At 52.8% G+C, this 12818-nt stretch overlaps 3 protein-coding genes across 5 annotated transcripts in view; 1 reads left to right on the forward strand and 2 right to left on the reverse strand.

Annotated features, from left to right (window-relative positions):
- TMEM258 (transmembrane protein 258) overlaps window positions 1–7579 on the forward strand; it is a 108124-nt gene extending 100545 nt beyond the window's left edge. Inside the window, exons 2-5 of the mRNA XM_012778274.2 lie at window positions 4622–4677; window positions 6197–6306; window positions 6861–6997; window positions 7478–7579. Coding sequence (XP_012633728.1) covers window positions 4675–4677; window positions 6197–6306; window positions 6861–6987 — 240 coding nt within the window. The 5' untranslated portion in view covers window positions 4622–4674 and the 3' untranslated portion in view covers window positions 6988–6997; window positions 7478–7579. The remainder of the gene's footprint in view (window positions 1–4621; window positions 4678–6196; window positions 6307–6860; window positions 6998–7477) is intronic.
- Window positions 566–4371, reverse strand: FEN1 (flap structure-specific endonuclease 1). The gene is made up of 2 exons (XM_020286353.2): window positions 4212–4371; window positions 566–2426 (listed from the first exon to the last, which is right to left on the reverse strand). Exon 2 carries the CDS (start codon window positions 2403–2405, stop codon window positions 1263–1265), a length of 1143 nt encoding a protein of 380 aa, XP_020141942.2. The 5' UTR covers window positions 2406–2426; window positions 4212–4371; the 3' UTR covers window positions 566–1262.
- A 590-nt stretch (window positions 7580–8169) lies between the features above and the next one.
- MYRF (myelin regulatory factor) overlaps window positions 8170–12818 on the reverse strand; it is a 32776-nt gene continuing 28127 nt past the window's right edge. For all 3 annotated transcript variants that reach the window (XM_076001828.1, XM_012778267.2, XM_076001827.1), the window contains 3 exons: window positions 12332–12437; window positions 10907–10981; window positions 8170–10708 (listed from right to left, as the gene is read on the reverse strand). In XM_076001828.1, coding sequence (XP_075857943.1) covers window positions 10628–10708; window positions 10907–10981; window positions 12332–12437 — 262 coding nt within the window. In that variant the 3' untranslated portion in view covers window positions 8170–10627. The remainder of the gene's footprint in view (window positions 10709–10906; window positions 10982–12331; window positions 12438–12818) is intronic.

The following is a 12818-nucleotide window of genomic DNA, read 5'->3' on the forward strand; positions in this document are numbered from 1 at the left end:
CCTCCTTCAAATGGCTGAAGTACCGCCACAGCAGCTGAGGCCATTTTATGGAGCATGGCGCCACCTTGTGGCCACTGTCAAACCACCTATTGTTAATAGGACACCATTCCAGCAGGGCTTTTTTGTGCAAGACAGGGTCTCCCTCAGTTGCCCAGGCTGGATGCAGTGGCTCAGTCATAGTTCACTACAGCCTTGAACTCCTGGACTCAAGTGATCCTCCTGCCTCAGCATCCTGAGTAGTGAGGACTAAAGGTGTGCATCACCATTCCTGGCTGACTTTTATTTTTTTGTATGTGTAGAGACAGTGTCTAGTTATTTTGCCCAGGCAGGTCTCAAACTCCTGGCCTGAAGCAATCCTCCTGCCTTGGCCTCCCATAGTGCTGGGATTACAGACGTAAGCCACAGCACCCAGGCTCCAGCATGTTATTTAATTAAAACAAGAACATTATATTCTATCAGGAGCCTAGGGATATCAATATTTTCAAATGTTCTCAAAAAACATGACACTTTGGTTACTTTTATAATTTTATTGACTTTTTTCTCTTCATAACTTCAAAATAAAAACAGCACATGAAAACCAGTGTATTATCCCAACATCTCAACATAGTTGATTGCCTCAGAAAAGCTGCAACATCATCTTACTCCTCTGAATAAACACTGTAAATACTCCAACTACATAGCAAGTTCAAGTTTCTGCCCATACCAACACATAGCCAATAACCAAACCCTTGCTGCCACCTCCAGGGGCTCTGGGTCTCTACCTGTCTCATCTCTCAGCTGCTCTTCTGGTGCTAAGACTGGGTCTTCCTGATGGGTCTATTTCAGGGTGGGTCAAGGCTGAGCTGGAGGGAAAAGCACAGTCTGGATCCACAGTCACCTCCCTCTGGCCACCCGTTGGCCAGCCGTTGGCCAGCCAGGAAATCATTTCCACACAGTCTTTTGTCTCCACTGTTTGTCTCCTCCCTTCCCTAAGACTTATTGCTATCAATTTCACATAACATTGGATTCAGTGTCCATTAAACTACCGGAGAAGTGGTTTGAGTTTGAGCCTGACATATTTTCCTGAGCTAAAAAAGAAAACAAAGTACCTCTATGGCCTTCCTGCCATTAAGATCAAGTAAAAAGGGGAAAAGCACTACTGAGAAGGGCAGCATTAGAAAAGCAGTACACTCTCCTCCTCACCTCCATGAAGGCTGCCCTAGCTCTAACTCTTGAGGGGACAACAAGGCAGTACAACAAGGAGGTATAATGGGGAGAAATGTTTATTTTCCCCTTTTGAACTTTCCTGCTGTCCCCGTCTTTGCCTTCTTCTTAGCGGATCCCTTGGGTTCTGGCTCCTTGCGCTTAGCTGAAGACAGCGAGCCAGTCACCTTGAAGAAATCATCCAGGCGCCCCTGGGTGCTGCCTTGGCGGCTCTTGCTCAGTCGCTTGACCCCACTGCGGATTCGCTCCTCAGAGAACTGCTTTTCACCACACATGAACTTGACCAGCTCTTCTTCGTTCGGCTCGCTCCACTTCAGCTCCACAGATTCTGGGTCTAGCACTTCGGGTTCCAGGAAGAGCCGCTGGGCTTCCTTGTGGAGCCAATTTTCCGGCACGGGGTACTTGTTGGGGTCGAGCCGCCTCACAATCTCCTCGATGCTCTTGTGCTTCTGGATGAGGTCCACAGCCCGCTTGGGCCCGATGCCCCGGATACTCTCACAGTAGTCACTACCCAGCAGGATGCACAGATCCACAAACTGCTCCTGGTTCAGGCCCAGCTGCTGCAGAATCCGGCTCAAGTGGAATTCCTGGATAGGCAGCTTCTTGGCCTCACTGGCAGTCAGGTGTCGCATCAGCACAGGGCTGCCGAAGGTGAGGCAGTCCATGTCCTCAGTGGCCGCAGCGTAGACTTTGCCGGCCTTCACCAGGGCAGCACAGCTGGCCTCTGCCTCACTGGGTGCGTCGAGGTAGGGGATGCCCATGAGGCTCAGCAGATGTTTGCACTCATCATTGTGCTGCTTGGTGACCTTCACCAAACGCTTGGTGAATTTTTCCACCTCCTCCTCGACCCCAGCAGCCTGAGCCTGCTGCAGCTGCTTCTCTGCCTCAGCCCTCCGCTCACTGCGTTTGGCCAGCTCGCCTGACTTGAGCTGTGGTGGTTTGCCGTCAAAGACATACACGGGCTTGATGCCATTCTCCATCATGCGTATGGTGCGATAGAACATGCCCATCAGGTGGCTGGTGGTCTCACCCTCCTCATTCTGCAGCACATCCCCGCCCTGGCGAACAGCAATCAAGAACTGATAAATGCTCATGGAGGCATCAATGGCCACCTTGCGGCCAAAGTAGCTCTTGATGTCATTCTCCCGGATGGCACTGGGGGCCACATCAGCAATGAGTTTGGCCAGGCCTTGAATCCCCATGGCAATATAGAGAAGGGATGGCTAAAAGAGAAAGGCGAATAAGAAAAGGACGAACTTCAGGGATGCAAAAGGAACAAGGGTTATAATTGGTGCTATCTCACCAACTTCACATGTTCAGCTAATCAAATTTAGCTCAATAAAAAAGACACGAAGTCAGTACTGCAGGAGATAAAAGGATGAACAAGAGAAGGTCTCCATTCTCAAAAAACTTACATTCAACCAGGAGAATTTGCTCATTTAATACTAAGGCTTACTGAGTACCAGGAACTGACCTGAGTGCTTAGGAGAATAAACATTGTTGATATTCTAAGGCAATAGCATTATCTATTATACAAAAAAGACTACAACATAATGTCTGCATCAAGCACCATGGAAGGCCAGAGGAAGTGCATGGCCCAGCTTCAGGAGCCCAGGGATCATAATGACAGAACTGAGCCTTGAAAGACAGGCACATATTAATGCTAGTTAAATATAAGTGATTTGTTCTGAGTCTCTGGAGAACTCTGACTGATAAAGTAGTCTTGAAGAATAATACAGCAAACACAGGCAATAGGGAGTAATGTGGCTTTCCCACATGCTGCTCTTACCTCTCTTCAGCATCCCTCTAGCACATAGGAGTTTCTACTTTTACCATGATGTTGCCAGGAGTTTTAAGTCTTTCCCCTTGTATCTCTTCATTTCACTAAGTCTGAAAAGTGAACACAATAGCTCCTACCCTACCCCAGGTTTTGATTTAGGAGCTTGGCATGCTGTAGTCACTCAGCCCAGTATTGCACTTCCATGGTTCAGGCCTCTCATCATCTCTTTTCTAGGGCAGTGTTTCCCAAACCACCTTATAATTTTTGCCACTTCCAACTAAAATCTGTACTTTCGTTCATTTAATATTTTCTTTAAATGGACACAATGTTTTTTAAAAACTAAGTTGAAAAGAGAACTTATCTTAAGCAATAATACCTGTTATATCAGTTACATTTTAATATGTGTTAAATGTGTACCTATTAAAAAGGATATTTTTGGAGTGCAACTTAGTCATCTTGTACCCACTGGCCAGTGGTGTCCAACAATCTAGGAAATATTCTACCAGGTCTTCTAATTGTTCCCACTCTTCCTTCGCATGGTTGTTTCTAAAGCATAAATGACTCTGTGCCCTCCTCCTGCCATCCACTCTCCCCCTCCTTCAAGATCCATCTCATTTTAGTTCTCCTGTGAATGGCAATGGCAAAAGGTCTGGCCTTGAGACTAGTGGCCAGCATTTAACCATCTGTGTGACATTCCTAAGTCACTTAAGTTTGGTTTTCTCATCTATAAAATTACAGCCACGCGTGTCTTGTAGGATGACTGCTAGGGTTAACTGAGACAATCGCTGTAAGTTTCTATTGTCCCGACATAACACCAGGTACTTTGTGTTCTCCATCCAAAACCAATTCAACCCGTTCCTTCCTGCCTCAAACTGGCAGCTTTGCTAGAGTGTGTATTGAAGTGACCATTCATAGTGAGCCGTTTATCTTCTCGCGGCATCGAACAGAAGCAGGCAGGAAAGGGGCCTAAACAAGTAAGGATTCAAAAATGTTTCTCGTCCAGAGTCTTAGTAAAAATACACCCTGACCTCATAAGGTCTAAGTTATTAACGTCTTTCTGCAAGTGAAGAAAGAGGCTCAGAAGGTACGCGACTGGTCCCAGTCTCACAGCCGGAAAGTGGCAGGACCGCCAGTCTGCGAATCCCGCGCACGACAGATTCTGGCTCCCCAGGCACCCAGCGCAGAGCGGACCGCGTTGCTCTACGAGACGCTTCCCACGGGGCCTCACCTGGCTTTTGGGGCACAACGCTTTGGCAGGTTGAGCTTGGTCCGGTGTTGTCCAGGACACTCCTAAAGCCGGCTCCCTTCTCCGCTTGGTCGCGGGTCGGCTCTTGCTCCAGCGCCTTCCAAAGCCCGCGCTCCCGTCACGTGACCCGCCCGCCGCGCACAGCCTCCCGGGGAGTGTAGTGCAGGCCGCGCTCCTCAGACAGCTGCTCTGATGGCAAACAGTCCCTCCAGGGAGAATAGACTCTCTCAGCGGCTCTGCCCCACCCTTCTCCACCGCTTGTCCCCAATCCACCCACAACAGAGCCCCGCGAGCCCCAGCTCCCTCTACACCCGCAATTATAGGACTACAAGTCCCACAATGCCCCTTGCTCAGGGGCACTTCCTCTTCCGGCTGCGCGAGGCTTTTGCTCCAGCCGACGTGTTCTTCCGGTGGCGAAGCGGCAGCTTACCCTGTGCAGGGCAAAATGGTGAGAACATTGAGGGACGTTTGGGGCAGGGTTGTGAGGACCAGTGGGGGCCTGAGCCACACCGCGGTTCTCTCGCGGAGGCTTCAAGACGTCGGAGATCCAGAGAGCTGGACGCTCCTGGAACTTCCGGCTTGGGCTGAGGGATGGGGAAAGGAAACCCCTTGCCTGCCATGAACTCCTTAGGCTAAGGTCTTGATCGGACCTGGCTCAGAGCTCGCGATTTATAAAGATGAGGGGCGTGGGGTGTATTTTGAATACCTTCAAGCTTATATCTCTGTTACCTGTGGTCTGCTGTCTCCTTTTGGAAAGTTCTTCCCCCTACCGAACTCGTACCCATCCCCTAAGGCCCTGGGTAAATGTCATTTCTTGGTGAAGTACTTCCATCTCTCTCTGGCACTTGGCCATTCCCTCCTGGGAGCGCCCACAACCTCTGTACAGACCTCTGGCCACGTTTCATGGACTTCTTTGTTTTCTGCCACGCCTCCTAGTGACCACCGTCTGACGTGCATCTAGCTCTGGGATGAAGTCTATTCATCTTTGTATTCCCAGTGCCACACACGGGGCCTGTAATTGGAGGCTCAATAAATGGCAGTGATTGTCTTTATCATTTTAGGGGGAGGGGAACATAATTGTTTACTGAATTGAATTCCAGTGTCTCTTAGAACAATAGGGTCAGTTTACTTCTCTAGAGTTGTTATGTTCTGGATTTTAGAAGCATTGGCTGATGGGTGACAATGAAGTTAACATTTGTACAGAGCTTTACGTTTAGAGCTCTCTTTCACAGGCATTATCTCATAATCTTCCCTACAACCTTCGGAAGGAAACAAACACCTATTGAGCAATTACTCTATGCCAAGCACTAAACTAGATGCTTTGACATTTGTCATCTTATGTCATAGATCAAGCCTATGACATGGATATCATCCTAACTGCTTTTCTGAGATTCAGATTATTCAGTAGATTCAGATTTTTAGCTGGTGTCTTTTGCTGGTAGACCCTGACATTCCATAGTAGTATGATGAGAAGAATACTCAATTAGAAGTTGAGATCTGGGTACCAGTCCAGACTCCGTGACGTACAGCAAGGATTCTCAGCATAGTGTCTATAGATTTGAGTCCACAAAGCTTCAAATATTGTAGGCCAACTTTTTCTTGTATGTGATTTTTCCCAGGCAGAGAATTCATACCTTTCATCACCTTTTCATGGTGTCACTGGCCTCGAAAAATGCCAAGGAGCATTGATGTGTAGCTGTCACCTTCTGTGACTCAGCCTCTGACTCTCAGCTGCCCTTCTTGTCTAATATTGAAAAGATAGAGTACTACCTCAGTTTTAAGATAGACCTGTAATTGTCATTCCCGTACTGAACCAGTTGGTGTTGGTTCTGAAGGATTTCCACATCTTTAGGCTGAAATAGGCCTTTGGCAGTCACAGGAGCACAACGCTTCTTGATAACCCCACAGTCTCCCCAGGCCGAAATCCTATGATTCTTTGATGGCTCTACTCTCATGCCTTCCTCTAGGAGCTCGAGGCCATGAGCAGATACACCAGCCCAGTGAATCCGGCTGTCTTCCCCCACCTGACTGTGGTGCTTTTGGCCATTGGCATGTTCTTCACCGCCTGGTTCTTCGTGTATCCTTTCACTGAGCAGCCAGTGGGCCAGTGTTTGTGATGTGGGAAACTGAGGGAGAAACTGTGCTAGGTACATGCACCCTGCCAATTTTGTACTTTGGATTGGGGATGGGAGAAGGTAAGGAGGGGAAGGCTGATGATGCCCAAGGTCAGGTTGTGGTCTTATTTCCCAAGTTCAGATGAGTTTAGTTTGCTCTTCAGATTTCCGGGACAGTGAGCGGAGGGCCTGGCTGGTGTGGAGGAGGGAGATGGGGGAGCTCAAGTTGGAAAAGTAGTATAAGGAAGGATGAGCTCAGGTGTCAGGAGGTCTGAGGGCTAGTCCCAGCTCCACCACTCGTGTATGACCTGGGGCGAGTGACCTAACTCCTCTGGGTCTCATTTTCTTCCTGGGTGGTGGAGGGTAGTATGGAACAACATAGTCCGAATCATCTCTTGGGCCCCTGTGCCTGGATGCACTGAGCCAGAAAGCATTTAGCCCAGATCTTTCTCCCCAGAGCACCACTGGCCGGGCTCCGCAGTCCATCCCGTTGTTTTGCCTTAACAGCCCCACTCAGTTATGAGGTCACCTCCACCAAGTACACTCGAGATATCTACAAAGAGCTTCTCATCTCCTTGGTGGCCTCACTCTTCATGGGCTTTGGAGTGCTCTTCTTGCTGCTCTGGGTCGGCATTTATGTGTGAGCTCCCAAGGGTAAGAGCTGTGACAAAGTGGCCGCCTAGAGAAGTTTCCTCATGCTCACATCAGCAGGGTCCTCATGGTCAGTCAGCACCTGACTTGGGAGTGGAATGGGACACTAGCCACATGTCCCTCTTTCCCTGCCCCTCATGGGGATTTGAGCTGAGTGTGGCCTCCCTTGTCAGTTCTGAGTTCACACGGCCCAAGGCTTTGGGGTGTGGGGTGCAGGTTTCCCATGGTTATACATTTGCATTCTTATAAGTCATGCACCAATGACTTGGAGAGGCTGCCGTGCTGTCTGGAAGGGGGTCAAGATCTGGGACTTAAAACTTGCTGCAGATAGTCCACAAACAGGTCACTGAGAATCTGCTCTGGTAGCTCATCCTCAAAGGAGTGTACTCGTCAGACCTTGCCCCGGGAGCCCAGGGGTTCAGGGAGAGAGGACGGTGGGAAGGAAGTCAGTAGTCTCATTTTGATACCCTTCTCCTCTTTCAGGTACCAACCAGACAGCTTCACTGAATCTCTGCTCTTGTAAATTTTTTTACTGTTGCTGGAAGTATCCCACCTGCTGCTCACAATAAAGGCAAATGTCTGACAGTCCTGTCTGGTGCCCATTGTGTGGGGCTAGGAGTGCTGGGGCCTATGCAGTTTCTCCTGTCCCACTCCTTCCCAGTTCTCTTCTGCCTGTCACACAGTTCTTGCTGCTGGGAAACCTGCCTTCTACCGCTGGGAGATGAGGGCTGTGTGGCAGGGGTATCTTGTCATTGGATTTAAAGTTCACCTGTGGATAGGAAAGGTCCAGGCCTACCCTCTTCTGTTGTTTCTAGAACAAACCTCTAGGAACCACACCAATCCATTCTGCCCTGGCCTATCCCCTCTAAACAGAGCCACCCTTCTCTGGGCTGGGGCACCCTCACCAGGCTCAGCTTGTCCCCTAAGGTTTTTTCGCTGGGTGGCTACTCTTCATTCAGGTGGGCAGTGGGAGGTGTGGCCTGGGGAGGGGCTGCTGAGTCCATTCCCAGCCCTGTATGAGGTTAAGAAGGATAAGGGGTACAAAGGGTCAATCTTGCTTGGGGCCCTGAAGATTCCAGACTTCTCAGGAAGACATTTGAGTTCCAATTGGTCCCAGCTCCACAGCGGACTCCCTCTCTCACTAGATCAATCCCAAGAAGAGACAGGAGGCAAGCTCAGATACAAAGCAGTATTTATACATTTATTTATATATGTATATTTACTTCAGAAGAAAAGAACAGTTGGGGGGACAGGAAGCAAGCAGGCTCCCTCTCTGCCCACTGCAGAGTCAGAGTTGGTACATGATAAATATGAGTCAGAGCTCAGGGAGGGGATCTGGGAGTTAACTTGGGGGTGGGGTGCTCTATGCACATGCAGGCTTCTAAGGGGGGGTATGGTGTGGGCAGGGGGTTTGCACTGGGAGGCCCTATGTACAGCTTGAAGCTAAGGGGAGATCAGCCCAGTGGCTACAAGAACAGACACTGAAGAGGAGAGAGGAAGGGAGGGATGGCCTGCTGGACCCCAGGTTGGGGTTGGAGCTGAGACACCCGTACCCCAATGCCAGCCTGGTGGCCGGCAGCCTCCAGCAGGTGGCCCCTCACCTTCCCTGAGGCCCGTTTACCACGGGCTTAAGGCAACTTTGGTCCAAGGTTGACTCCCTCAAGCAGCTTGGAGCCCCACCCTGGCCCCAACCCCTGCACTGAGGACCCCCTCCCCAGGCCTGGAAACAGATCCAGCTGCTAACGGGACTGGGTTATGCTGTGTCCAGACAGACTCCAGAGGGGCAGAGGAGGGTCACTTTCCAGTTAAGGACTGAAGGGCCACAGTCCAAGAACACATACCCCTAGTGAGGAAGCCACAGAATCCTATTACAAGGGGTGGGGCTCGGCAGTTTTAAGGCATCAGAGAGAGATTCCCCAGTGGGAGGGGGGAGCACAGTGTAGTCCTAAGTGAGGCTCGGCCGCCTGCATGACACAATTCCTATGTCAGAGTGAGGGCATGGAGCCCAGTTGGGCAGGGGCTGCAGGTGGGGTATCCCTGTATCCCCTGGTGTTTCCCTATCCTGAGGATAAGTGCTTTGAGATCCATGGCAGAAGGGGGCTGGCAGTTCATAGGCTTCAAGAATTCAGCTCCCCCTCAGAAAGCCCTCTCATTCAAAGCTGAGAATGAGAGGTAGGATGGGCAAGGCCTGGTTCCCAAAGAGCTGGCAGAGTGCCACAGGGCACGGACGGCAATTCCCTTTCCCGTTTCTGGAACCATGGCAGACATGGCTAAATGATGACCACACTCCTTCCGTGAACCTGGGTGTGGCCTCACAATGCTCCAGGTGCCACTATGAAACGTTGAGGTTGGCACTTGAGATAAAACATCTTCCCTAACCCACGCCCACCACTCCTGCTCCTGGGAGGGATACACAGATGGAGCCTACTGCAGGCACGGGTCCCTCCAGCTTGACTGTCCAAGCCCAGCAGGGGAGCCTTTGATCTGGAGAGACGAGGCCACCAGCAGACAAGAGTGGAGGGAGAGGCCAGAGTCGTGGTGGTCAGGAGTGGGACGGGCATCTCTGAGGCTCCCCAGGAGCAGGCGTCACACCACAGCTCTGGCCCGCTCTGGGCCTTCCAGCTCCATCCTTCCACTCCTTCCCGCCCTGGTCTAAGTGCATTTAGTAATTACTTCATTAATAACAGCAAAAGCTATTGACATCTGCCCACCAGCCAAGACCAGCCTGCTGCTTGCAGGGTTCCTGCTCCTCTGCTCAGAGAGAATGATGTGGTCACTGACACCATTGTGAGCTGTGGACGCTCCCAGGAACACAGGCGGTGGGGCTGCAACACTCTCTGGGGGCTCTTAGGGAACTTCCTCTTCTGGGATGCTCCAAGTTCAAGGGTCCAAGGCTTACCTGGCCCCTGGCCCCCACTGGTTCAGGCCTGTGAAGGGCCCAGGGTGGCTTCACCAGGCACTAAGTGGACTTAAGGCACAAAGTCAGTCTCTCCGACCCATCCAGGACTGGCCTTGGCTGCCCTGGGAGTTTGGGGGAGCCAAGCACCTGGGCCACACTTAAAGCTTAGAAATCCAAGTCCAGCGTAACAGTCAACCCCCAAAAGTTCCTCTACCAAGCTGTCCCCCGGGGAGCAGCTTTGAGGGGGAGAGCTTTCTGCCCTCCATTGACTCATGGGAGTCCAGCCAAGTCTCTTAGTGCTGGATCCAAGACCCCAGCTGACCTCAAAGGCAGGCAGGTCCTCTCCGAGAGGGGTGGTTCCCAGTCTCAAAAGGGGAGGCAGGGGAGAGTGGGCTCTGGACAAATCAGGGTCACAGGCTTCCTCTGGCCTCCAGGACACCCGAAGCCAACCTTCCAACCACCATATCTGGACAGGTGTGAATTCCTGGCCCAGAGGAGGTGGCAGGCAGGAAGGCCCAGGAAGTCTGTCTCTGGCTCCCTCTGTGCAGGGTGAGGGGCGACCAGCTGGAACAGCAACTCCAGTGTGAGGACTTCCAGTTTCACCAGTCGAGGGAAGGGCCAGCGTATGGCAGAGCTGGCGGCAGCAGGCTCCAGTGTAACACCATCGCATCCAGTGTGAGAGGGGTGCCCGAGGACCCCTGGTCCCTGGTGTGGTGCTGCCTCAGGAGGGCAGCTCAGTCGCACAGGCGGTAGAAGTGGAAGTAGTAGTCTGTGGCTGGCTGGGCAAGGGCCTCTGAGCTGCAGTTGGCTTGACCCTGGGGAGAAAGGCAGTGGGAACAGATGAAGCGGCTCTCGGAGTGCAGGGCAGGTGGCACTTCCCTGCTGATACTGCTTGACGCTGTGCCCCAAAGTCCTACCACGTTTGCTCCGCAAACGCCCCACTCACCCCCAAACCCCACGCCACGGACAGAGGTGCCTGGACCTCCGGGGAAAGGCGGCGTGCCCGTGCTCACCAGCAGTGCCACCCGGAAGTGGTAGGTGAAGTCACCAAAGGACAGGATGGTTACTGGCCACTGGTGAGAAGTGCCCTGGAGAGAGAAGGGAAAGGGGTCAGGACAGCCCCCTGCCCCATCCCACCCAGCATCCCCCTTACCACTGCAGCCCCGGGGGTGCGGCAAGTTTTAAGAAGGGAAAAAGCAGGGCTTCGAAGAGATGGAGGGAGCATGTTCTGCCTTAGGGAGCAGAGGCAGCTACTCCACGCAGACCAACAAGTCCCAGCCGACTTCACCTGGCCCCGCCTCCCTTTCCTGTCCCCTGTGCCCTGTTCCCTCACCCACTGTGCTCTGGGCACACTGAAGTATGTCATTAACCTCATCCTCACTACAATCCAATGAAGCGGTGCTGCTCCTAGCCCTGTCTCACAGATGAAGAAACCGAATCACTTGCCAAAAAATCACACAGTGTGGCAGAGCTGGGATTCAAACCCAGGGCTGTCTGGCTCTCTCCCTCCCAGGGCAGCAGGGGGCTGCAGGCAGCGTGCCCATCTCCTACCTGAGCTTGGCTTTGCCTCTGTTCTGTGGGCTCGGGCCTGAGCACCGTGTCTAGTGAGCGTCTAGCTGGGCTGTCCCTCCTCTCTGCAGGGCCACGGGGCCTCTCGGAGCACTCACCCACTCCCCTCCTGCACTCAGGGTGCTTTCTGCATGTCTTGTCCCCCTCACCAGAATGTGTTTTTGGAACTTAAAGCCTATTTCTACCCCTCCTCTGTCCCCCTGCAGCTGGGCCCAGCACAGGCCTGGGACAGAAGGGACCCCTATAATTATCTGTTGCATAAAACACAAAGGAATGAGAAGAGATGTCACTACTTCCCTTAACTTGGAGTCCTGAGAGCTTTCTCCTGTGGCCTCTCAGGCCCGGGGAGAAACTAGTGGTGCATCAGCTCCAGTGGGTTGTTAATTTCTGGTTATGTGGCCAGGCAGGAGCCAGACAGTGACAGGGTCTGGCCATCCAGTTCTCCCAGACCAAGAGGCAGCCCCCACACAGAGCCCGAGGTGTCTTCTAATATTGCAGATCGAACCGTGCCATGGCCCAGCCCGAGGATGAGGTCTAGGCTCCTTCCTGCCTCTGTACGCTCCTTTGCCGTCCCCCCACCCGCACCTCGGCCCTCCCACCGTGGGGTTCCCAGGGATGCCCGCCCGTCTCCACCACGGCACTCACCCCTGTCAGTCCTGGGGGCTGTTTTCCTCCCTGGGTGCCCTCACGGCGGGGAGTGGAATGGACACGTGCGTGCGTGCCCCCTGCCTGGGGCACAGAGGCCCAGGCCCCAGAGAGGCCCTTGTGGAGACACCTTCACTGTGACTCCTCGCTCCCTCTCCTCACCTGCTCGGGGCCCGGTTGCACCAGGGGAGAGAAAGCTCCAGCCCAAGCCCAGTGCCACCTACCTGGGTGTCCTGGTGGGCGTGGAGACTCTGCGGGAAGGCGCCCTCCTCACACGGCTCCCCCTTTGACATCAGACTGCACAGCACCACGGACACAGGGGAGGAGGAGCTGGGGACAGACCCAATTAGTAGGAAAATGGGGTTCTGGAGCCCTCCACTACAACCCCACCGATGGAACAAGCTACCGAGTCCTCATACAGCCGGAAAACATTGCATAATAACCAAAGTCCCCCATAGGGCTGCTGTCCCCAACCTCTGTGCCACAGCCCAGTCCTGGTCCGTGGCCTGTTAGGAGCCTGGGCGTGCGTCACCACCTGAGCTCTGCCTCTTCTGCCCTTGGAAAAACTGTCTTCCGTGAAACGTAGGAAGGGGGTGCACACAGCAGGGGGTGAGCAGCAGGTGCGTGAGTGAAGCTTCATCTGTATTTATATCCGCTCCCCATGCTCGCGTCACTGCCTGGGCTCCGCCTCCCCACCCACCCCTCCCCCGG

Source organism: Microcebus murinus, chromosome 4 (assembly GCF_040939455.1).
Source record: "Microcebus murinus isolate Inina chromosome 4, M.murinus_Inina_mat1.0, whole genome shotgun sequence".
NCBI classification, from domain to species: Eukaryota; Metazoa; Chordata; class Mammalia; order Primates; family Cheirogaleidae; genus Microcebus; species Microcebus murinus.

Coding starts and splice junctions, on each gene's coding strand:
- FEN1 (XM_020286353.2), bottom strand. CDS start 2,405: ATGGGGATTCAAGGCCTGGCCAAACTCATTGCTGATGTGGCCCCCAGT.